This window comes from Ictalurus furcatus, chromosome 6 (assembly GCF_023375685.1).
Source record: "Ictalurus furcatus strain D&B chromosome 6, Billie_1.0, whole genome shotgun sequence".
NCBI classification, from domain to species: domain Eukaryota; kingdom Metazoa; phylum Chordata; class Actinopteri; order Siluriformes; family Ictaluridae; genus Ictalurus; species Ictalurus furcatus.
The window spans coordinates 26,148,650-26,173,850 of NC_071260.1; the positions used below are offsets into that span (position 1 = coordinate 26,148,650).

The window sequence follows — 25,201 nt, forward strand, 5'->3', positions numbered from 1 at the left end:
AACAGCAGTGAGGTATTTACATTTACATGTTATGGCATTTGGCAGACACCCTTATCCAGAGCGATTTACATTTATCTCATTTAAACAACTGAGCAATTGCAGGTTAAGGGCCTTGCTCAAGGGCCCAACAGTGGTAGCTTGGCAGTGCTGGGGCTTGAACTCCTGATCAGTAACCCAGAGCCTTTAACCACTGAGCCACCTGGGGTATTAAAAAAAAAACCTGTGAAAAGTTTAATTATTCTTTTATTTCATGTCTACAAAAAAACAGCTTGAAAAGAAGGGTAAAATAAAAAAAATATGCAAAGCATTGTAACATTTTAAATATTTTTTTTAGGACATTTTTAGTACAAACTTTTAACATCAAATCAACAATTTGGAAGTCTTCTAAAACTTTAGAAAGGTATATTGCGCCATAATTTATGACAACATCGATATTATCTGGAAATTTTAATTGCCCAGCCTGATACTTAACAGAGCAGCAGGATTCCTGCAGATGACTGTTTTTAAGACGAACCAAACTTTCAGTCGTTACTGTAAAAGCTGAAAAAACAGCTGCGTTTAGCTCAGGGAGGCTGTAAAGCGGCATCTAAAGGCTGCTCCTGCAGAGATGTGCACATAGCTCGACATGACAGAGGCATGTCTCAAAACAAGCACAGCCTAACAATGTCCACAATGGACTCATCCTTTCTGTGAGTAATGAGAATAAACGACATTCCGGGTCTTACTCCCGAAAACAACTATGAAGATTAAAAAAAAAAAAAAAAAAAAGTTCAAGCTGAATGTTTTGTTTAGCTGAACTGATGTATAAAGAGAAGAAAAAGCAAGAACGAGAGCGCATTGCTTACAGTGATCTCCTAAAATAACCTCCCCCTTTCTCAGAGTTGACAGTTGGCTAAAGACATCCTTGGCAGCGGTGCACAGACAGATCAGGCACAGATATTTGAATGAGAATCAAAAGGCTTTTCTGGCACTGCAACTCGCAGCCCTTAAGGTCCGTCATGCACCATTCCCGTAGCGGAGACAGCCGAGCGTCCTTGGCCGAGGCAAACTGGTTTGTTAGGATAGAAATCTAGATCCCAAAAAGTCATGATTGGAATCAGAACCTGTCTGATACGGCTGCTTTGAGTGTCGTACCCTCGGTGCTCAGGAGATGATATTACAACATAACAAATCAATCCCTCCTTTAGGAGAAGCGAGGGAATATTCCACGCACACATCCTGTATTTCAATCCTGTGAGGCCCATCCTAATGCGAGCGAGGCTTTATTTGCAAATCGAGCCTACGTTTCTACATTTGTAAGCCTCAACTATTCACACTCGTGTTTGGAAGTGATCTGCATGTGCCATTAGTGTCACATGAACGCACGTCTTCCCTGCAACCGTTTTCAAAATCTACATTATGCGCATGGATTGCATGCGCCATGAAAACCAACAACAAAAAAAAAAAAAAAATAATACAAAATAAACATTGTGAAACATTCCATCACTGCAGTAGCAATAAAATAAACGAGCCATTAGCACAAGATTGCACTGCAGAGATGATTTATTCTAGATATTAGCTGCCAGCTCATCACTAGCGGGGCAAGAAAGGTGGAAAAAAAAAAATGGCCAGATGTGTGACTTGTTGTTTTTGCAACTATTATTAGCATTTCTGTGCTGATGGGTGCGGGAACTGAATACAAAGCATGTAACCGAATACAGATACGTCGTTCGGATTGAATAGATTACGTGCTCTGAAAGGATACGAATACAGATACGAACAGGAACAGTACAATTTGTACTTTCTTTGTTTGAGTGTGGATGGAAGGCCAAAATGTAGAGAAAAACATGCACTTTCAAATTTATCTGGATTAATGTGGATGTAGCTACAGATAGTGGCCCTGCATTCCACTACATTAAACACTACAGAAAAATGCTCACCATCATTGTGAAATTGTACATTTGAACCCTGATGAAAGGATGTCAGGAGACAGCCATACGTAGGGCATCCATGAGAGCAAAACTGTTTGTGCTCTCTGGGTAGGAGGGGCCTATACTTTCTCCCCTGTCAATCACAGTAGGCTCATGTATGTGGAAGTGCGTGGATAGTGCTTTCCTCCTAGTCTGTTACATTGTCCTGTATGTGACCGTAACAGCTGGAAAAAAAAATGTGAACATCTTGGAGGAAGCACATGTTAGCCTTCACCCTCCCCGGTTGGTAGCCGTCATCTGATAGGGTGGAAACAGGCCACACCAACCGAAAAGATTTCATTTTCAACATGCACTGAAAAATCCGATGTGTGAAAAACAGACCTGAGACACTTGAGTCTGTGTAATGTCAATGTAGCTTGAAACATGATTCACTCCAACACTGATTCACATCATATTTCTCTCTCTCTCTCACTCTCTCTCACTCTCTCTCACACACACACACACACACACCTGCTCAAACAGGACAGAAGCAATCAATAACATTCGGGTCCAGAGAAGAAGGCAGCTCTTACCTGGGTGACTATGGGAACTCATTTTTACGGCTGCTGCTGCTGCTGTTTGTGTGTCTGTATGTGTGTGGAAGCCGGAAAGGAAGACGAAGGGGTCAGGAAGGAAACGTGTCCTGGCAGATGAGGATGTGGAGAGGGCCTCACTGCTCCCCAGATGCCTTTGAGGGGAACACCATCCACTGGTTACTGATCCCACTGGACAAGAGAGACTGGTGTGGAGAGACAGAGCTCTCAGGTGCTCATAACGCCCCCTGATGGGCTAAATCCCAGTCCCACCAATAGTCCTGCTTCTCTTCACTCTCTGGAACACAAAAAAAAAAAAACACACACACAGGGAAAGTCAAGAACTGCGATGCTTCATACTGATATCCCTACATAATGTGTGCATTGGTGTAACTGCCACCTCCTCCCACCAACACTGGCACATACCCATGACTAGCACCAGAACAGAAGGAGGGTATGACACATTTCGAAAGTGAACACGACTGACCAAGAGTCAGCCACCCTCATAAATATGACACGGTTGGTGTGCTTCTTATCACAGACTCCCATCTTTAGTAAAAGAGCGAAGTAAACATGCATGCAGGTATGAATATACGGGTGCATGCATGTATGTATGGATGGATGGATGTGTAAATATGCATGTATGGATGGACAAACGGACAGATAGATGGATGGACGGACGGATGAAAAGTATGCATTAAAGAATGTTCGTACACATGCATGCATTACTGATTGAAAAGACAGGCAGAACTGCCTTTTCTAAAGGCAGACAAATTTATAGTTTCAAGACAGACAGGCAGATTTGTCATTTAAAGACTCAAACAGGAAGACAGACAGATGTGCAGACAGAAAGACTTGAACAGCAAGCAGACAGATCATAAGATAAGATACTGCACATGAAGGGACCGAGAGACAGACAGACAGACAGGTCATTTGAAGACCAAGGGGGGAAAAAAAAAAAAAAAAAAAAAAAAAAAAACCAAACAGATGGATCTTCTACCTTGGTGTTCAATGACCAAATGGACAACTATGTTGCTTAAAGACCAAAACAGACAGACAGATCAGCAAGCAGACAGACAGATCTGTCATTTGTGGATGGATGCAGAAACAGAGTTTCTGTATAATCGTAGGGTTGGCAGTCCAATCGCTGGCTCACATGCTTCCACATGCCAAAGAGTCCATGGGCAAGACACTGAACCCCAAGTTGCTCCCAATGGCAGGCTAGCGGCTGGCACAGACAGACAGACCTCTCACTTGCACAACAAGACAAACCTCTCACTTGCACAACAAGACAGACAGACCGACCTCTCACTTGCATAAGTCTTATTTGAACACTCAGACAGACAGGACCAACAGATTACAAGTGGATTGAGTTATGTTTGTACTTGATCAGAATGAGATCTTGCAGAGTGGACATCCTTGACCCAACATGCTGGAGTCAGTCTCACAGCGTAACCACGTGTAATGAAAAACGGGCATCTCCAGTACAGTGCATGCAGACAGACAGACAGACAGACAGGCAAGGCTTAGCTCAGTTACATAACTCAAATATGTGCTGCTAAGAGAAGGGAGGAGTGTGCTCTGAGCCACAGGGATATTCCCCACACTTACACGCTCAGCTTTCCTTCTGATAAAGCAACGGGAAAGGGGAGTTCCTCTAGCAGAGCTCCAACATGAATGAAGGCTTAATTGCAACACGAGGCTAAACAGCCAAACTCAACAAATAGGAATTCAGCAGTGGAGGAGAGCTGAGAACTGTCTGTAACACACTTTGGAAATGACTTGTACGTAGATCTATCTAAGCACACTTAAGCACATCAATGACCTAATGGGTTCTGACATTGACACATTATCTTAAACGGGGTTATGTTATCCCAACACACCTACAGTTATTAATACAGTGAGTATTATAAAAAGGTTCTCTCTGCCTCCAACCCCCAACCAAGCTTTGCATCCAATCTAAATAATAGATACTATAACCAAAGCAGGCAAACCAAACTGTCTGAACATCAGATTGAACCGAAGTTCATTCTAGTTTAGTGAGAAGAGAAAAGAGTTGATTCTGGATCTAGAAGGCAGTAGACCATGTTACACGTTGACAGGTGAAAATCCTGAGATTGACCGGACTGATATGGATAATAATAATAATAATAAAAAAAATATGATTTGTAACCAGGCCAGAAGTCATCATTATATCATATTAGGGCTGTGCCATATCGCATCGTCCATGATATACCGCTACAATTCCTCCCCATTTGATAAATTTTTCATCCTGCGATACTGACGAAATAGTAGCTAACGTGTTTACGCATCCCCAATGTGGGCATCTGACACACAGAACGAAAACAAGCATGGCGGAAGGAGGAGTTCCAACCATACCTTTCCAAGTGGTTCGGATACAGGTCATCAGACATGAATTAACAGCCTGTGATTTGTAAAGTCTGTCAAAAACCGGTATCACCAAAAAGGTGGAAACACATGACATTTGTTCCACCACCTCGAGCAAAAATACTGACCACTGTATGCTGATGTGACTTGTGGCCAAAAACAGAGTGCTTAAATGTTACTATTTTCATTTCATCATTTATATCGTTACCGCAAAACATACCACAAAATAATGTGTCTACTTTATTACACATAACTTTATTTATGGACTTTTATGTTATGAATTCTTTATATGTGTGGATTTCTTGAGTTAATACCGATGTCTGGTGAAAATTTCATGTGAATAGCCTCATTGGAAATATATTTACTGAAAAAAAATGTTGACGCATCCAATTCTTATTTCCCCGCACTGTATATTTTATATGAGGATTAAATAAATAAGAATTAAAGAAACTCTTGAACTTAATAAATAAAATGTTACAAAATGTGTGCAATGTAAAAGTGTAAACTTAGAACAATCTAGGCAAACTTTAAAAGGAGATCAACATCGCATTATAGCACAGAATGAGAATCTTGGTACTCTGGTTAGTGCTCAGCCTGTTAGCATAATTAGCCTAGCCTCGTATAAATCTTCCACTGTAACACTTGCTTCCGGATAACACTGTGCTGAGATTGTTTCACCTATATTTAACAAAGATTTTTTTATATATAAACCTGTGTAGTGTTTGCAATTGTTTGATGTCCATGAGAGCAGAGTATTTTTGAATTTGTTGAAAAAAAAATATATATCAAAATGGATAAACAATAAAGACAATTTTTCACAGAGTGCGTGTTTTCTTTGCTCATATTTACCAAGGGTGCCAATTTTAGTCGAGGGCACTGTATAGGAGGGTTACCTCTTTACCAGATAATATGCCCAATATCCCAAACAAGCCCTTATAATAGAACACACAATATACAAGCCCTGTCTCACTGATAAAATGCACAAAAATAAGAGCTCCCAGCTGCAGAAACTCTGCCTTTGGACAGGATTTAGAAGGAAAAATGCTGCCAGGAAACAAGCGTTCCAGTCTATATCTTCACTCGGAAATTCAACAGGGAGAAATCCTATCATCTGAAAACCTTACCATTTCTTTTACTTCTCCACCAACACATCATAAACCTAAACATAAGAGGTAGGATTTAATTATATTACAGTACGCAGTAGGTCCTTGAAAGTATGAATTTGCCAGTGAAGTAATTACATGGTCCAGGTCCTCACACTGCCTCAGCACATGGGGTGTATGCTTTACCATACTTCAACAAACACTTATTAAGGACTCATTCAACAGTCAAGCGTGTGTGTGTGTGTGTGTGTTGAGAGGAAGCAATCATCCACTCTAATGAAAGCAAACAGCCCTCCCTACTAACGCTTCTATATAGAACACAAACACGGACAGGGGATGCATGTGGGCTGCTGATTTGAAAGCTATAGGTTTTATTTTTCCGCCTAATTAAAAATAAAGCTCATGATTAATTTCAGACATTTTTCAGATTATGGAAAGAAAAACAAGCCAGAAGTTAATCAGAGCATAAACAACCAAAAGAGGTGGTCAAAACCAGAGACCAATCAACTCTTTAAAGCTGATTCGATTTCCCAATATTCTGTAAAACGGATTGGATGATACTAATCTAATACTATGATACATTACTATTATATTGTCTACATATTATTGTATTGTCCTAAAATATTTAATTACTCAATTAATTATAGTTATGTTACTTTTTTTTGTTGAAGTACCAAGAAAGCAGTGGGCTTTAATGAAAACATCTTGCGTTAAAAATCATTTGATTCAACTTTTATTAACCAAAAGTTTTTAACGAAGATAATAACTTTCCCCAAAACATTTAATGCTCAGTTACTAGTTACAGTTAATGACAACCTTCTTTTAAAATCACCACCGATTTATAATTCAAATGTTCCTTCCTTTATACTTCATATTACAGTCAACTCCAGTATTATTGGCACTCCTAGTAAAAATGGGTCAAATTTGTTATTTAAAAAAAATGTGTCTGTGGTTAATTACCTTCATGTCAAATTGGAAATATGAGAAGAATCTAACATTTAATTGGCACAAGTTTATCCTAAGAAAATAAGAACATTTTAAACAAAATCTCAACTATTGCACCCCTGCATTCTGTACTTAGTGCAACTTCCATTTGCCAACATGACAGCACTGAGTCTTCTCCTATAATACTTGATGAGATTCGGAGAATTTGAGAATCTTTCCTATTCAAGGTCCTCGGTTCTCTCTTGTGGACACGCCTCTGCAGCTCATCTCACAGGTTTTAAATGGGGTTATGGCCAGGGGAATGGGATGGCCATGTCAAAAGCACGATTCTGGGGTCAGTTATGCATTATATGTGGATTTGGATGCATTTTTTGGATTGTTGTCTTGCTCCGAGTTGAAAGTTTGTACACACCTGACCATCACACACATGTGTGGGCCTTCCTCAAACTGTTGCACACAATTGTACAGGATGTCTTGGTACCTTTGCTGTAGCATTACAATTTTCCTTCACTGGAACTAAGAGACCCAAACCTGTTCCAGCATGACAATGCCCCTGTGCACAAAGCACAGTCCATGAAGACATCATTTGCCAAGGTTGGACTGGAGGAACTTGAGCGGCCTTCACAGAGCCCTGACTTCAACCTCACTGAACACCTTTGGAATGAACTAGAACACCGACTGTGCAGCAGGACCCCTTGACTAACCTAACGCCCACTAATGTTCTTGTAGCTGAATGAGCAAATCCCCACAGCCACACTCCATGATCTAGTGGAAAGCCTTCCCAGAAGAGTGGAGGTTATTATAACTGCAAATTGGGACTAAATCTGAAATGGGATATCCAAAAAAAAAAAAAAGGACATATGGTCAGGTGTCCACAAACATTTGAATATATAGTGTTAACAGGTTTCCCAGATCCTTTGGGGGGGGGATAAAGCCTGATCCCAGATTAGGTTATTTTCCGTATAACCCTTATTTTTAAACACCAAATCCACAATATTTCTTGGCTAATCTAGTCATAGAAGAGATGACAATTTAAAGGATAAAACAGCATAAAGTGTCTCAGAAAGGTGCTAGGCCAGCACAAGCTAACAGAACAGCTTCAAGTGTCAGGAACTGTACTGGAGAGAAGAACACCAGATTTTCTCTCAGTTGGTGATGGATGCTGCCTAATAGGTCGCTCCAAAATCTGTTCAACTGGGTTGAGATGTGGTGAGTGTGAAGGCCATAGCATACAATTTAGATCAGTTTCATCCTCGTCAAAACCATTCAGTGAAACCTCATGCCTTGTGGATCATGGGGGCAGGGTCATTGTAGAAGAGACCACTCTAACCAGGATGGAAAAGTTTCATCATAGGATAAAGGTGGTAGCTGAGAAGAACTGTGCAGTGACCCTTTATTCTGAGGGGGACAAGTGGATCGTATAACAGCAAAAATAAATTCATAAAATTTCCTTTTTTGCTCTAAAAAAGTGTGATGTTGCTTCACTCTAGTTGTGATGAATTGAATGACATGATAAATGAATTCAAAATGGCATACAAATGGAAATCCTGTTGCTCAGTGTAATGCAGCCCAATCAAGGGTTCGAATGCGTTTCAGCACCAGCATGAGAAAGATAACTTCAGTAATGCTGAGTTAAGATGGTGGGTTTGGAGGAAAGTGTCTCTGGTGAGTTGCAGACAGAGGGAACGGCGTCTCTGGCTCGGAGTGTCCCTGGCTGTTCGCTGAGGCCAGGTGGTGTGGATTAGATGTGCTGGAGTCAGCTTACTCCTACAGCATTAGCACTAGCCATCAACACAACATCGCTCCGATCACACCATCTGAATATTAGACATGCTCACTCAAAGAAATGTCTGTATGTGGTCACGAAATATGTTGGGAAGTTATATACGAAGTTATATAATAAATACAATTATTCAGGGATGGCTAAGCTGAACAATACTGACATTATTTTCAACTGTTGTCATAACAAAAGAGCTGTAAAAGAATACAAAAACACTACTACTTCTTAAGTTCTTTAAGAAAAACTGATTTTCAGCGACTTTCATCTGATTATTAGATTGAAATCATGCTGTCAGTTTCTGTTGATGGAGCAGATTTGCAAAAAAAAAATCTGCCTCAAAGCAAATTTTTTTTTTGAATAATCAGATTATAGCAATGTTTTTCACTGAATTTTTCAGTGTTTCATCTTGCTCTAAACCCAGCCAGACTGGTGTGTGTATGTGTGTTTACAGTCCCCTCTGAAATGACTGGAACAGCAAGACCAGTTCTTTTGTTTGTGCTGCGCACCAAAGACATTTGGGTTTTAGATCAAAAGTTGGATATAAGACGAGAGTTTAGGATTTCAGCTTTTATTTCCTCGTATTTACATCGAGACGTGGTAAACAACATAAAACATCGAACCTTTTGTATCAGACCAGCCAATTTTTAGGTGTGCAAAATTATAGGAACAGATAAAGTAACGCAAATAACATTTAATATTAGGCTGCATATCCCTTGTTTGAATAACGACATCAAGCCTGTGACTCAATGACATTACCAAACTGTTGGTTTCTTCTTTTGTTTTGCTTTTCAAGGCTTTACCACAGCCTGTTTCAGTTGTTTGTTTCGTTGGGTTTCTCCCTTCAGTTTCCTCTTCAGGAGGTGAAATGCTGCTCAAAAGGGTTAAGATCTGCTGATTAACTTGGCCAGTCTAAAACCTTCCACTTTCTCCTCCTGATAAAGTTCTTTGTTGAGTTGGAAGTGTGTTCTGGGTCATTGTCTTGCTGCATGATCAAGTTCCTCCCAATTAATTTGGATACATTTCTCTGTAAATTGGCAGAATTTTTTTTTGCTGTAGAATTGTGAATTCGTTCTGCTGTTATCATCATGAGTTACATCATCAATAAAGATTAGTGAAAATGTTCCAGAAGCAGCCATGCAAGCCCAATCCATGACACTACCTCCACAATCTTTCACAGATGAGCTTGTATGTTTTGGCTCATGAGCAGATCCTTTCTTTCTCCACATTTTGGCCTTTCAGTCACTTTAGTAGAGGTTAATCTTGGCTCTGTATCTCTTTGCGAATCCCAATTTGGCTTTCTGATTCTTACTGCTGATGGCTGATTTACATCTCCTGGTATGGCCTCTATATTTCTGCTCTCGACGTCTTCTTCAAACTGCAGATTATGATACCTCCACCCCTGCCTTGTGGAGGTTGTTTGAGATGTCACTGACTCTTGTTCTTGATTTTTCTTCACAGCGCTCACAATGTTTCTGGCTGACCCATTCAGTGTCTCAGTACATTAGTGATTTCATTCTTTTTCAGAACATTCCACGTAGTTGTATTGGCTATGACCAATGATTGCGCAATGCCTCTGATTGATTTTCCCTCTTTTCTCAGCTTCCAAATGGCTTGCTTTACTCCCACAGACAGCTGTCAACCTTCATGTTGGCTTATCCTTTTTAACAAAAAAAAAAAATGCAGTCTTCACAGGTGAATCTGAAGGCTAAAACCAAGAATAGATGTTCAGCGATTGTTTACTGCTTAAACAATCAATCTAACAGGACACACTTGGGTCACAAGAAAGTCATCTGTTCCAATATTTTTGCTCGTCTGATACAAAATGTGCTGTGTTCTTTCATTTAACCCATCTACCTGGTAGAAATACCAGGAAATAAAATCTGAAACCCTAAACTCTCTTCTCATATTCATCGTTTGATCTCAAACCCCAGTCTTCAGTCTACAGCAAGAACAATTGAATTGGCCTTGCCGTTCCAATTGTTTCGGAGGGGACTGTGTGTGTGTGTGTGTCAGAGAAACAGAGACTGCACTGGTGCACTTCTGACCTGAACAAACTTTCTGACATCACACACACTATGACTGGAAGCCTGTGAGAAGACAACCCAAATGTGGAGTATGGAAGACTACATACTGCAATATTAGTAATATTGTTACTTTCACACCTATTGAGCGTTAACTTCGATCTAAAGCAATGATGAAATCACACACACACACACACACGAATGTAAAAGTAGTGTGTCCTATAAAGAGCTTTCCATGTGTAAGTGCAAGAGCTCTTGTATTTACAACCACTCGACACTGCTTTAACATTCCAGCTATTTCAGCCATGTGGCTTTTCCTGCATACACACAACCTGGGCCCCCCCCCACCCACCCCCACCTTGTGTAACAAATACACACACAGCAAACATATTTTTACCCTTTAACCCCTTAAACTCTCAGGACCTGTCAGCATCTCCAGACTTACATTCCTCACTCTTGTAACTACACACCTCTTCTCTTTTCACCTCTCACTTCTAGTAGTTACTCAAATATCCAGAATAGTCGGCGAATTATTCGTAATAGCTACTCAATCATTTATAATAGTTATTGATTCATATATAATAGATGATGAATCACTTATAGTAGTTACTGAATCATCTGTAAGTGTCTGCAAATTATTTATAGTAGTGATGGAATTATTTATAGTAGTTACTGAATAATGTGTTAAGACGTTTAAAGGGTTAAACAAATCAGTGTAATTGCATACCAAAACACAGACTCGGTCTCGAGCTCTTATTTCCAGCACAATAGAGCAGAGATTAGTAGAGAGCATTTCAAGCAAAACCACTTGCATTATTAATATTTTTCCAGCCATTATTCAAATGTGTAGCACTTCGGTTTCAGCTTTACCTAGCAATGTTTGCACTGTACCTCATTTACATTGTTTTTTTTATTTGCCACACTGAGCCCTCTGACTGCTGCAGCATTTGTTTCTGCATTCAGTCAGCTTCTAGTCAACTACTAACGCTCAGGTGGATGATGCGCTACTGATTAATACTCAGACACGCCTAATTTATTATTCAAGAGCTGATTTTAACCCCTATTTTCTCTCAATTTGGTAATTCCATGCACGCAGAGGACAGCGTAATCCGCCCTCTTCCGCGTACATGAATGCGCAGATGCCCACGATTGGCTAGTATCGAGGTGATTGACGGGGGAGACCGAGTATGCTCCTCCTACCCAGCTCACAGCAGGCTGAGGCATCATCAGGATTCGAACTCTCGTTCTTGGCAACAGGCCGAACACTTTTCTGTTGCACTTTCACATCCTCGAACGTTCAGAAATACGCATGTGTGCTGCAAGTGCACAACGTAACCTCTCAGAAATCACAAGAATATTATTATATTGTGAATACATTTTGTTTATATATGATTATTTTGATTATATATGATAATTATTAAGCAGGTAGCTCGGTGGTTAGGACGTCGGACTTCCGATTGGAATGTCGTGAGTTCAAATACCACCAACGCCAAGCTGCCACTGCTGCGTCCTTGAGCAAGGCCCTTAACCCTCAATTGTTCAGTTGTAAAGAATAATGAGCTAACTAAGTCGCCCTGGATAAGGGTGTCTGCCAAAAATGCCGTAAAATGTATTAAGAATACATTTTGTTTGTATATGATTATTTTGATTATATATGACTATTGTTAAGAATACATTTTGTGAGTTCTGATCACTTAACTTTTCCCCCTACTGAATTCATTCTCAAAACACTATTCAGCTCATAACACTTCTCTCTCTCTCTCTCTCTCTCTCTCTCTCTCTCTCTCTCTCGGTTAACTCACTATAAATACCTCTATCGGGGATTTAAGCAGCTAAAAACAAACGTGCACAGAGGAAAATGTGTGCTAAAAAGGGGGGGGGGCACAGCGTGAAAATTAAACTGCTGAAAGTCGGTCAAGCATCCGTCGACTTTAAGTGAGCGTCACGCGGGGGTTGGGAAAGAGAGAAAGGCTCGGTCAACCTCTGTCAACATACACCCCCCACCCACACTCTGAGCTGAGGTCAGTGTATCCTAGCCTGTCTGAATGCTCATGTACAGGATGCCTGTTGGACCTGATCATAGCTGGGGTACAGACTGGAGAGCACCTCAAAAGCCACGGGAAGAGAGGAGATTAGCGGAGATGTGCTAATCCAGCCTTCTCTGCCATTTGACGCACTTCCCTAGACAGAGGAAAGGGCACAGCAAGGCCCAAACTCAATGTCTGCGATAAGCTCTAAAGCCAGAAAAGCCCCCTTTTCCTCCCAACACCGTTATCAAGGTATTTAGCATTTCGAACAACATCTGTTCTCAAAGACACCTGGGATAAAAGTCTGATTTATTTCTTAAATCCCTCTGAATCTATCTACGCCGATTAAAATGAATCATTTCCCACCGTAGCGATCTATCAGGCTTAAATGGGTGTTACTGTTCTTTTTATAGAGAGAGATCGGTGTCGATTTGTAACGCCTCAAAATGTGTTACGACGACTGGATGAACTCCGGTCGTCCTCTGACCTTTCAAACCGTTCCCTCGCCCCGGCTACGAGCACTTTGTGTCACATTCCATAAAAAGTACAAAGTTGCGCAACACCCGAGGAGACGGAGCTTGAAAGTGGAATCTGCTGTGGCCTCCAGTGAGTGATTTCTACATCCAGAACTAACAAGGTCGATGCTTTTCGCGGCTATATGCACCGCTTTCAGAAATGTTTCCACTCGCGTGGTGAATTCCCGGGCCGCGGCAGCCAAACCTTTCATCATGGAATGTCAGTGCGCCGGTCGGCCGACACTCAAGACATCGTTTTGTGGTTGCTGTTAGTCTCACCGAGTAGAGACATTTATCCTGTTACTCATTTATCCAGTTATCCCGTTAGGAGGCGGGTTTTTTTCAGCTCTGTTAAAGAACCCACAACTATCAACCTCAACTAAAGAACATGAGTGCAGTGCTGACACGGAAAAACAACAGGCCAAAAAACTTTTGCGTTTTGCCTGAAAGCAATAAACATGCACTCTCTGTGTGTGTGTGTGTGTGTGTGTGTGTGTGTGTGTGTGTGTGTGTGTGTGAGAGAGAGAGAGAGAGAGAGAGAGAGAGAGAATGAGTCAAGCTGCATGCAGTGAAGCAGCGCTCCATTAAGGAGTTGCTGTGTCTTACCACAGACACAGAACCCACACGGCTGCGTTTCCACCAGAGCAGGCTATTTTCAGACACACACCAAGCAGGAAATGAGGTGAGTACCCACCATGCAGTGCGCCCGGCTGACAGGTCTGAGCTGCACAATCACCACCGTCTCTCTCTTTTTTTTTGTCTCTCTCTTTTTTTTTGTCTCTCTTTCAGACTTGGGTCATCAACTAGGCCCTGATAAACTTAGAAACACTTTGTGTGGGTGTGTTATTTCTTTTCTTTCTTTCTTTTTTCAATTTTAAAATGCAAAGATTTCACTTGTGCTTTGCTTACGCATGACATTTAAAAACTTTTGCCATTTAACGAAACAAAGCACGATTGCGCGGTTTTCCGTGTTCCTCATGTTTTTTTTTGTTTTCTTCTCCATAAAGCGTGGTTCTTTAAACATAAGAAAATGTCAAATACAATTGCAAGCTATTATTATGCATCCAACTTACTTCGAAACTATCCAACCTTTGTTGTAACCATTCTCAGAGATTAACAACATAATTACAGAGTCGACCAAAAAAAAAAAACCTCTTCACTTGGCCTGAATGTTAACCCACAAACCTGACAGGATTCTGTACTTAGCTAAAAACTGGTTAGTCATACCATTACTGTAATCACTGCAGTTCATCTGATTTCATAATCATCACTACCAAATCCATAAATCATCCATAAAGTGACAAGAGAATATCATATCATAAATTACTAATGATCATTTCTGCAGTCTAGCATCTCTCCCATTATGCAAGCCAATTTGTTTAGAATTTTAATCATGAACACCAGGATCTTGAGAGTTGAGGGGAATTTAAGTACGTTATATAAACATACTAATACATTCTGTAAAAAAAATGAAAAATATTGCAATATATTTTACAAACTAATTGTGCAACATGCTGTATTTCAGTAAAATAGACCTCACACGATTGTCGTCAACTTTACACGAATGAAGGATGCTAATGCTGCTCCATAATTTCAATTTATTCAGCCAGTTTAGAAACAAAATCATTCTGCCATTTCATCATTTTTCTTTCGGATTATACAAGCATTTATATATTTAAGCATATTTAGTTTTTTTTCTTAAAACACTGATTAAGTGTTGAGTAATTATTACTCTATTAAACTGAGTGGAACGACAGAAAAACAGGAGATCGTAGGTTCGAATCCCATCCTTGGACAGGAGACCAGGAGAGCAAAACTGACTGTGCTCTCTGGATGGGAGGGGCATTCTCTCTCTCCCCTGTCAATCACAGTGACACCAACCAATTGGATGCATCTGTCAGCTTATGCACGGATAGCACTTTCCTCTGAGGGCCTGATCACTTGCGTTATAATAAACGACAGAAGTTACACTGTAAGCACGCAAATACAGCATATAATGACAATAAACTTAAATTAAACTAAACCTTTTAAGCAGCTTGCAGCAGTTTACCCTGCCCCTTACACACAGTGGAGCTTTTTGGATACAAACATAACTTTATGCTCGTGCAACACTGTTTGATCTCCGCAGTGTTTAATATAAAATGCCCCCTTGCCTTAGAGGACTTTCTTCCTCAGTCACGTGACAATTTCGGCTCCGTCTGATGGTGACTGAGGTCATATTGGGGAAAAAAAAGGTAACGTTGACAAACTGTAAACTGAAGAAAGGCACTGTCGGTGACTCTGGGTGTCTGCTAATGCTAGTGTTCGTATGACGTCATGCGCCGTCGCCTAGGAAGCAGAAAAGTTAAAAAATAACGCTAGTAATATATTTGAGATATTACCTTTCTAAAATCCACACACTAGACGGTAGTGCAGCGTGCATAGTGTAAGTGTATAGTACTACATTTGGGACACAACTTTAGTATTTACTCTCTGAAGTAACGTAATGAGTAAACATGCCCCGTGCTGCGCAGAGACCAACTAATCCATAATAAGATTCATTGATGACGATTTTCATAATCGATTATTACCGATTAGTTGTTGCAGCTCTAGTTCACACCCAGGCGTTAAACGCAGGTGACGCGCTGAATGAAAGTGCAGATTCACTCCCTGACGGGAGATGGCACTTATTGAAAAGCAGAAATACCCCGGTACACAAGGTGGCACTTTCCATTTCTGACACCCGCTGATCACTGAGAAGAAGAGGAGAGCCAGCATTTATGTCTTTAAGCCGTTCACACACTTTTTGCCAACTCGCTAAAGCATGTATGCACGTTTGTGAAATGTGAGGTATCTGGTGATTTGGTCACTGCAACAAATACTTCTTTAAAGCTAAATCCTTAAAGTTCTCACTTTAAACAGTATATTCTTTTTAAACATGTAATGATTTGAATTATATACACAAGTGACCGCAACAGCATTCACATACTTATGGAAAGACCAAGATTATTGTTTTTTTAATCTAATTTTTTTGGGAATGGACGGGTATAAGGCAACTATTGTTGTGCCCAAAAATATCAATGTTCCCGCAAATTGATGAAGTGTTGACTATGAATAGTCTTTTTTGTAGTCAATATGATAATACAACACAGTAATGGGGCATTTAGCTATTTGAATAAGATGTCAAGAATACTTATATGAATTTTTATTTTTTTATATTATATATATAATATAATATAATATATATATATATATATATATATATAAAGAAGAGAAGAGGAAGAGACACAGAAACAAATGGTGCTATTTAGTGTAGAAAACAACACTGAAAGAATTAAATGGATCACTTAGAATATATGCTTGCATTTGTGTCATCAAAAAATAGCCACAAAAAAAAAAATGCACTTATATATATATAATATTATTTAGTGGGTAACTCTGAATCTGGTGCTTTCAAAGGATACCTTGTGTATGTGTGTAGGCAGAAGGATTTATTAGCAGTGAGCATTTTATTTCAGGTATGTCAATTATGCACTCTCACTAAAATGGTGGATGCTGACATTTCGTCTTCTTTTTCGGCATCTTCTTCATCGCCAAACGAGTTTTGTACTTGAGCGCAATCAAGTTGTACTTTTATGTAACTTTAGCGGCTCCGGGCATGTCAACAAAAGTGCGAATCTCATTGGTCGGCCAGTTTTTGACGCAGCAGGTCAAAAAAAACAAAACAACAAAAAAACAAACACACACAAAAAAAAAAACGAACCCCTCGACGTTAAAAAAGTTTGCTGCTTTGACGCCACGCGTTTTACGCCCGGGTGTTTACCACTTCCATTGACAATCATCGTGGTGTGAACAGGACTTATGAGCGTTGTTATGGCTGCAGTGTTAGCATCGCATGAACCACTTTTTTTCTTTCTGAAATCTGCTCTTTCCTGTTTTTTTTTTTTTTGGTTGTTTTTTTTGTTTTTTTAATTGAACATTTCCTCCCCAAAAGTGTGAAAACATCCTAACATGCACTTGAACAGCTTTGTTTTCAAGCAACATGCAGGTGTCTAGGGAAAAAGAATAGGGGATTACTTAACAGCTTAAGCTCTCAGGACCCATAAGCAGGTCTTACATTCCTCACCTTGTAGTAGCTGCATACCTTTTGCACTGAGACTGACTGTAGTTAAAGAATAATATGCCTTAAGAAGAATTTTAAAAAGAGACTACACTGAGTGCAACTAATCCCAGAAGAGACTTGCGTTAATGACTAGGCGGTCATTGTGTCACGTCACCTGACGTGATGATGGTCACACAACATTAGCGACTGTCTGTTCATTTTCATACACAAACAAATGAAACAAACAAAGTACTTCATTGCTGCAGTTAGGGCTGCAACTAATTATTATTTTAGCAATTAATCAGGTGGGGGCGGGGAAAATTTTCAGTACCATTTTTTGGTTTATTTAAAATAAAATCCACCAACTGAGTGTTACAAATAAACTTCAGACTAAAACTTTAAACTAAAACAACTGTTTGTCCAATTATATACAACTGAAAAGAACCCAATAAAACACATCAGAATATATATTATTCATTTAGGACTGTAGTTTAATTCAGTGCTTTTTTTTGCATCCATATAAAGTAATGCACAAATACTTATAAATATAGTCTTACATTTATATTTTATACATATACACAAACAAATATATATTATATATTATATATATATATATATATATATATATATATATATATATATATATATATATATATATATATATATATATATATATATATATATACATACACACACACATACACACACACATATATATACATATACACACACATACACACACACACACACACACACACACAAAATAGTATTTATGCATTGCTTTTTACGATGCACAAAAAGCACTGAATTAATCTACAGTCCTAAATAATTAATAATAAAAATTCCCCTTTCACTGCACCTTATGGTTTCTGTTACTCACTGCCTTTAGACATTGTTTTACTTTTGATCATAGTGTTTAAATTAGACATTACAGTTCTTACTTGCGCTTCCACTATGAGGAAATCAGGAGCAAGGCAGCCTCGTTACTAACACATCACTTGTGTTATAATAAACGACAGAATTACACTACAAGTGCGCAAATACAGCATATAATGACAATAAACTTAAATTAAACTAAACCTCTTAAGCAACTTGCACCAGTTTCCCCATCCCATGCACACGGTGGAGCATTGTGGATACAAACATAAGTTTGTGCTCGTGCATCACTAACGTGCTTCAGTGCTACACAAACCCCGCTTTGTAAAGTTTGATCTTCGCCGCGGTGTTTAATATAAAATGCAGCCCTGCCTTAGAGGACTTGGAAGTTGCACACTTTCTTCCTCCATCGTACACCGTCATACACCTCCGTCTGATGGTGACTGAGGTCATGTTAGGAATAAAAGGTAACGTTGACAAACTGTAAACTGAAGTCATGGTCAGGGACTCTGGGTATCTGCTAAAGCTAGCGGCATCTCATTACGTGCGTATGACGTCATGTGCCACTGACTAGAAAGCAGCTTATACTTCCGGTAAGTAAAAAAATAGTGCGTTCCATTACCGTTCTAAAATTCATACACCAGACCAATGGTTCTCAACCTTTTGTGAGCTCTGGACCCCTAGCATATTTCGAACAATCCACAAGGACCCCCTCACTCCAAAACAAAATATTTAAAGTCATTTCTATATATGTTGCTTTATTTTATTAATATTTAACATTAATAATCTTAACATTGGACATTTAAAATTGAATCAAAACATTTCAGGATTTTATTTTTTACATTTTATCGTTGGTGTGACATTTAATTTGACTCTCTGAATGATCTTTTGTTTATTTTATCCATCAACGCAACACTTGAACTTCTCTACACTCATAGGTTTTTGCAAACTATCATTTCCTTTGTAAATAAATTTAAAATAAAATCCATCTATGAACGATCACCAGCTCAGCTAACATGATATTTGTGAATACATGCGAATAACCAAACTGATTAATTTTAAAACATCTCATATGAATACGTTTTGATTCATTTAACAAAATACATACACACACATATCATATCTATATCTATCTATCTATCTATCTATCTATCTATATATATATCTATATCTATATATCTATATATATATTTATATATCTATATATATATATCTATATATCTATATATATATCTATATCTATATATATCTATATCTATCTATATCTATATCTATATATATATATATATATCATATATACACATACACACACAAAAAATATTATTTAAACATTTTTAAAACTTTCCCTCAGACCTCCTGCAATTACACTACTGACCACCAGACGGGTTGAGAAACACTGCACTAGACGGTTGAGTATATGGTGCATAGTGTAAGTGTATAGTACTTCATTTGGGACACAACTTTAGTATTTACACTCCTAAGCGTGTTTTTTGGAACAGAAGTAACCTAATGAGTAAATGTATCGTGCACAGACCAACTAATCAACAATGAGATTCATTGACAACGATTTTTATAATCGATTAGTTGTTGCAGCTCTAGTTGCAGTTTGAGGCAAGTGTCTGTCTGCTGCTGGTTGCCAATATTTGTGAGTCAGGCCAAACTGTGAGAGCACAATGGCACACTAAAATTGTGTATTTTACAACACACGCACTGCACAAGATTCAAATATTTATGAGACGATGAAACGTCATGTAACAGGTTTACTTCCGGAATCTGTCTGATTTTACACAGTAATTCATTACCAATCCGCTCTGGCCAAGTGGCATAAAAACTCGAGGGACTTTAATAATCATCATTTCCTCAAGCAGAGTGCAAGCAGAGGTTGCAAATTCCTACTTTTAGATCCTCGCCGCTCCCAATTGGTCACCTTCCCCACTTCTGGTTTCACTATGTAAACCAGTATCTTCTCCTGCTGTACAGCACATTTAAATGTCTGCAGCTCTGCTTCTTCTCTCTCTGCTTTAAGTACAACGCAGAGCACAATCTGGTAAGCGGCGTGAATCATTATGCACTCCGAGGGGCAGAATTGATTAGCACGCTCCTCGAAACTGTTGTAAATTGTTATTCAGGCCTATAAAAAAGCAAGGGTCTAAAGGCTGATACGCAGTCACATGCACAAGGCCGGGTCGCTCCTCATGATCCGTGCTGTTCTTTCTGTATGCCAAGTTCTGAGACAGCTGCCTCGACCTTCTTCCTCTAAGACCTGGAATTTACAAGGACTGTGCGCTGGACCTTGGGAAGTGGAATGTGGATGGGCCAGCTTCCGACCGGCTCTGATTACACACCCGAGTTTATAAAGCTGCAGTTCTATACCTGCTTTCATAAAGAATGTTAGAGTTGAAGTGCTGATCTAGGATTGCATTCCTTCACTCACTTGAAAAAATAACTCATAACGCTCATAAAAAAAAATAACTTAAGTGTAGCTCTACACTCTACGTTACATTTTATCCTCTGTAATAGATGCTGGTTTTAGATATTTAGATCAGGGGCAATGAAATATTTTGCAGCTCATGACCACATTATTTTAACTGTAAAATAAATTCCACTGACCTCTTTCAAACAGAAGCCGACTATTCAAATATTAGGATCATTATGTAAATATGTGCAATAATATTTTGAATATTTACTGTAGACTTAGAGATTTATTTTATACCTGGAATTTCCACTGACAGTACACATTAGGTGTAAGCTGATCTACTTGTTTTGAGCTTTGGAGGTTTGGATTAAAATGATCAGTCGAACAAGCTAATAACTATGAGAACATATTAATAAATAAAATAAGCGTGGTAACCGTGGCCCTACTGCTTTAGACAATAGCTTAACTGGAAGAAAAAAAATAATACTTCTCAAAACCCCTTTTTGGATTCAGCAAAACAAAGAACAAACTGGAGAAAGGTACTAATGAAAGAAATGGACTACAACATGCACTGAATCGTTCCAAAACATTGTTTCACAACAGTTTTGCATGCAAGCTAAACTGCTTCTATCTGTCATTCCCTTGCATCACATATGTGCCATATAATCCTGGATATGATTGAAATATATTCCAGGCCTTATGTTCTCAAGGACATGCATATTGCTGACCCAAACGAAACCATTCTGACACTCACATAACCAAAAAAAAAAAGTGTAGGTGTCAGATGTACTGAGCTCATATGTACTGAGTAATATGCATTATTCGAATGTTTGCTTTCTAACTAAATCAACCACTGACCACAACACAAGACACTGTGTTAAAGCCTCAGCATTCAGGACTGAAAAACTATTCACTGCATTTATGCCTAAATTAACAGTCATTCATGACTATTCAATTTCAGGACATTTGCAAGAGTTTTCAATAAAGAGACCTCCCTACATTATCAGTGTCCATTTTATCTACACCGATAAGTCAGATACCGGTAGAGTGCGTTTTAATCCTCTATTTTAACCACTAACAGTTTTCTACACTACAGCACAATGAAAACTTCCTTTCAGATGGAACTGAGCAAAACATTGGGGAAAAAATGAATGGCATTTAACTAGCTATAATACAATTTACTACCAGATTCCTGCCCAGTAGCTTGTAATGCAACTCAACAAGAAAAAGGTACACATGTTGCTAAAGTCAAATCCAAAAACTGGTTTTACAACAGCATATCAGCTTAGATATCAGTAATAGTGTGTACAGGGTGTATAAGATTATTGTCTCCATCATGTGTGTATACACTAATTTATTTATATATATTTATATTTATTTTATATTTATTTTATTTATTTTTATATTATATATTTATATATATATATATATATATATATATATATATATATATATATATATATATATATATATATACATATATACACACACGCATTATATAGACATACATACACACAGCTGCAATCAAAATTATTCACGCCCCATTGCAAATCAGGTTTATTGTCAAAATGTACAGACTTTCAGCTGTTTGCAATGAACAAATCAAACAAAAGCAATTGAAATCGTTCAACACAACGAATGCTTCAAGTGGTTTCTCCAAATTCAACTGAAATGAAACTTATAATGATTTCTCCAGTTTCAAAATTATTAAACCCCCCTCAACACAATCCCTCACAACAGCGCAAATATGCAAAGCATGTGTTTTCTCAAGCACACCTGATGTACCTATGGCTTCATTAGTTTTGGGATTCTGTTCTGTGGAGCGATGGGAAAAAAAAACTGGAACATTTCAGCACGATGGATCAGCGGTATCTCTGGAGGAAGAAGAATGAAGAAAGAACACTCTGTCCACAGTCAAGCATGGTGGTGGCTCAGTGACGCTCTGGGGCTGCTTTGCATACTCTGGCACTGGAAACCTGCAGCATGTGGAAGGCAAGAAGGATTCATTGAAGTATCAGGAAATCCTTGGAGAATACGTCATGCCGTCTGTGAGGAAGCTGAAGCTTGGTCGACACTGGACATTCCAATGGGACAATGATCCCAAGCATACCACAACTTCCACCAAGGCTTGGTTGCAGAAGAAGTCCTGGAAGATTCTACAGGGCCATCACAGTCACCTGAATGGAACCCCATTAAAAAAAAAAATCTCTGGTGGGATTTGAAGAAGGCAGTTGCAGCACGCAAACCCAAGAATATTACTAAACTGGAGGCCATTGCTCATGAGGAATGGACTAAGATTCCTCAGAAACGCTGCCAAAAGCTGGTGTCTGGCTATGCATCTTGTTTGCAGCAGGTCATAACAGCAAAAGGGTGCTCTACTAAGTACTAAAGATGCTTGCCATGAAGGGGTTGAATAATTTTGAGACTGGAGAAGTTATTATAAGTTGCATTTTCAGTTGAATTTGGAGAAACCACTTGAAGCATTCATTGTGTTGAACTATTTCAATAGCTTTTGTTTGATTTCTTCATTGCAAACAGCTGAAAGTCTGTAAATATTGACAATAAACTTGATTTGCATTGGGGGTTGAATAACTTGATAAATGTTACAGAAAAACGTTTGTATATCAGTAAAGAAAGCAGCGTATTACATAAGAGACACTTTTCAGACAAAAGACATAATGACAGCTGCTGGCTTTTGCTGCAAAAATATGAAGCGAGTCAAACAGTCCAAGTCTTCAGAAGAACTGTGGCTGGTTCTGCAAGATGCTCAATAAATCTTAATTTCCTTATAAAACTGCACAAACTATCATGTAAAACTGTTATCACAACAAATACCGAGTTAGTTTCATTTATTTCTCTTTACCACTCTTGTAAATGTAGAAACATTTCATTTCATTATATTTTGAAGGCATCTTTGCTGTACAGCATTTCTTTGCATGTGCCTAACACTTTTACACACGTTTCTTTAAAAAATAAAAATAAATAAAAATAAAAAATTGCTGTGACAGATTGTGCTAAAACATTTCCCAATCTATGTAACTGGCCTAACATGTGGGTGAATTATTTCTGGGGTATGACTTCTAATGTGCTATATAATTCTATATGTACATAGAAATATGCATGTACATAATTCCTAAATGGCATGTACATTTCAGAATCATAAGGTAGTATCATCCTGCCTAAGAAGTGCACAACAACTGATCGGACATGGCAAAGAAAATATTCCTGGAAGAGAATTATTTTTTTATTTTTGCATGGAATAAAAATAAATAAATAAATAAATAAATAAATAAATAAATAAATACTATACCATACCATGCTGGCACTCAAATAAAATACAATAAATAAATAAACGCAGCAACTGATGTATATGTATATACTGATAAATGTAATATATATATATTTTTTTAACTAAATAAATCACTGAGATCAATTTTTGAATAGAAATGTTTGACTGTTCTGGACTGGACACCTATACAGGATTTAGATACTAGATTTATTATTATTATTATTATTATTATAAGATTGGGGGAAATTCTGGATTGAAACTTCCCTTGAATCACTTTAATGAACGCGCTATATATTGTTTTGCTAACTGATCCTACATTACACAATGCGCGCGCGTGCGTGCGTGCGTGTGTGTGTGTGTGTGTGTGTGTGTGTAAGAGACCTGAACACTCTCTGAATGCTGTTTGAGAAGGATAAGGTTTAAGAAAATGAAACGTGACAGCTACAAGTTCCCAGCTGCAGCTCCGCCGCTTGTGCGTTAACCCGCGAGCACCGCTCTGATACATTGTTGTTATGATTGTTTCCGCTCGCGCCGGCCATTCGTCAAGTATTTTCCCCGTCGCTTTCAGCACAATTAGAGCTTTTCACAGCAGAAACGAGTTCGAGTAGAAATCTCTTCTCACCTAGTCTCCTCCCAGGGCAGCAGTTTCTCCGCTCCGCGCCAAAGAGACGTACTTAAATTTCCATCCGAGCGAAAAGACTCAACCGCGCACAAATTCCGCCATACTGGATTGTGGCGGAATAAATCACGTGACGCCTCCCGCGTTTCCTCGAGCGGGCGGGGTTTGTGCAGGGGCGGGGCTCAGAGAGTGAGGCCTGCCGTGTCGCGCAGAGAGAGTGCGCTAGAATAAGACTTTAAAGACGCGCTTTTTTTTTTTTTGCAATTAGTGAAGCGAAATAGAACCAGGAAATGTTTTTTTAAAAACCTTCAAGGTGTTTACTATCTACATATGAAGGAAAAAAGTGTATATGTTATTCTAAAGAAGCATGACAAGAAAGCCATTTTTATGATAGATAATTTAGGGCTGCAAGTTTGGTCAGTTGGGACTCATATTGGTTTCGGCCTTTACTTTCCTCAGTGACGAATTTAAAAATGTTATTTATTTGCAGAATAATGATTCATTCTTTCATTGATTCATTCATCTTCAGTAAGCACTTTATCGTAGACTTGGTGGATCTGGAGCCTCTCCCCGGAACACTGGGCCTCAGTCAATCCATCTCAGGGGCCCCTGCACATGCACCTTCATACCTAGGGGCAAGTTAACATTTAGCATCCTGC

The 25,201-nt window shown here is 38.8% G+C and overlaps 1 protein-coding gene across 4 annotated transcripts in view; it reads right to left on the reverse strand.

Annotated features, from left to right (window-relative positions):
• The window catches only part of hdac4 (histone deacetylase 4), a 197,475-nt gene extending 172,797 nt beyond the window's left edge, over positions 1–24,678 (reverse strand). For 3 of the 4 annotated variants that reach the window (XM_053627354.1, XM_053627353.1, XM_053627352.1), the window contains exons 1-2: positions 24,546–24,678; positions 2,483–2,780 (exon numbers count right to left, since the gene is read on the reverse strand). In XM_053627354.1, the coding sequence (XP_053483329.1) occupies positions 2,483–2,504 (22 nt within the window). In that variant the 5' untranslated portion in view covers positions 2,505–2,780; positions 24,546–24,678. The remainder of the gene's footprint in view (positions 1–2,482; positions 2,781–24,545) is intronic. The other variant, XM_053627357.1, reaches the window with a different exon arrangement.
• Positions 24,679–25,201: the final 523 nt, after the last annotated feature.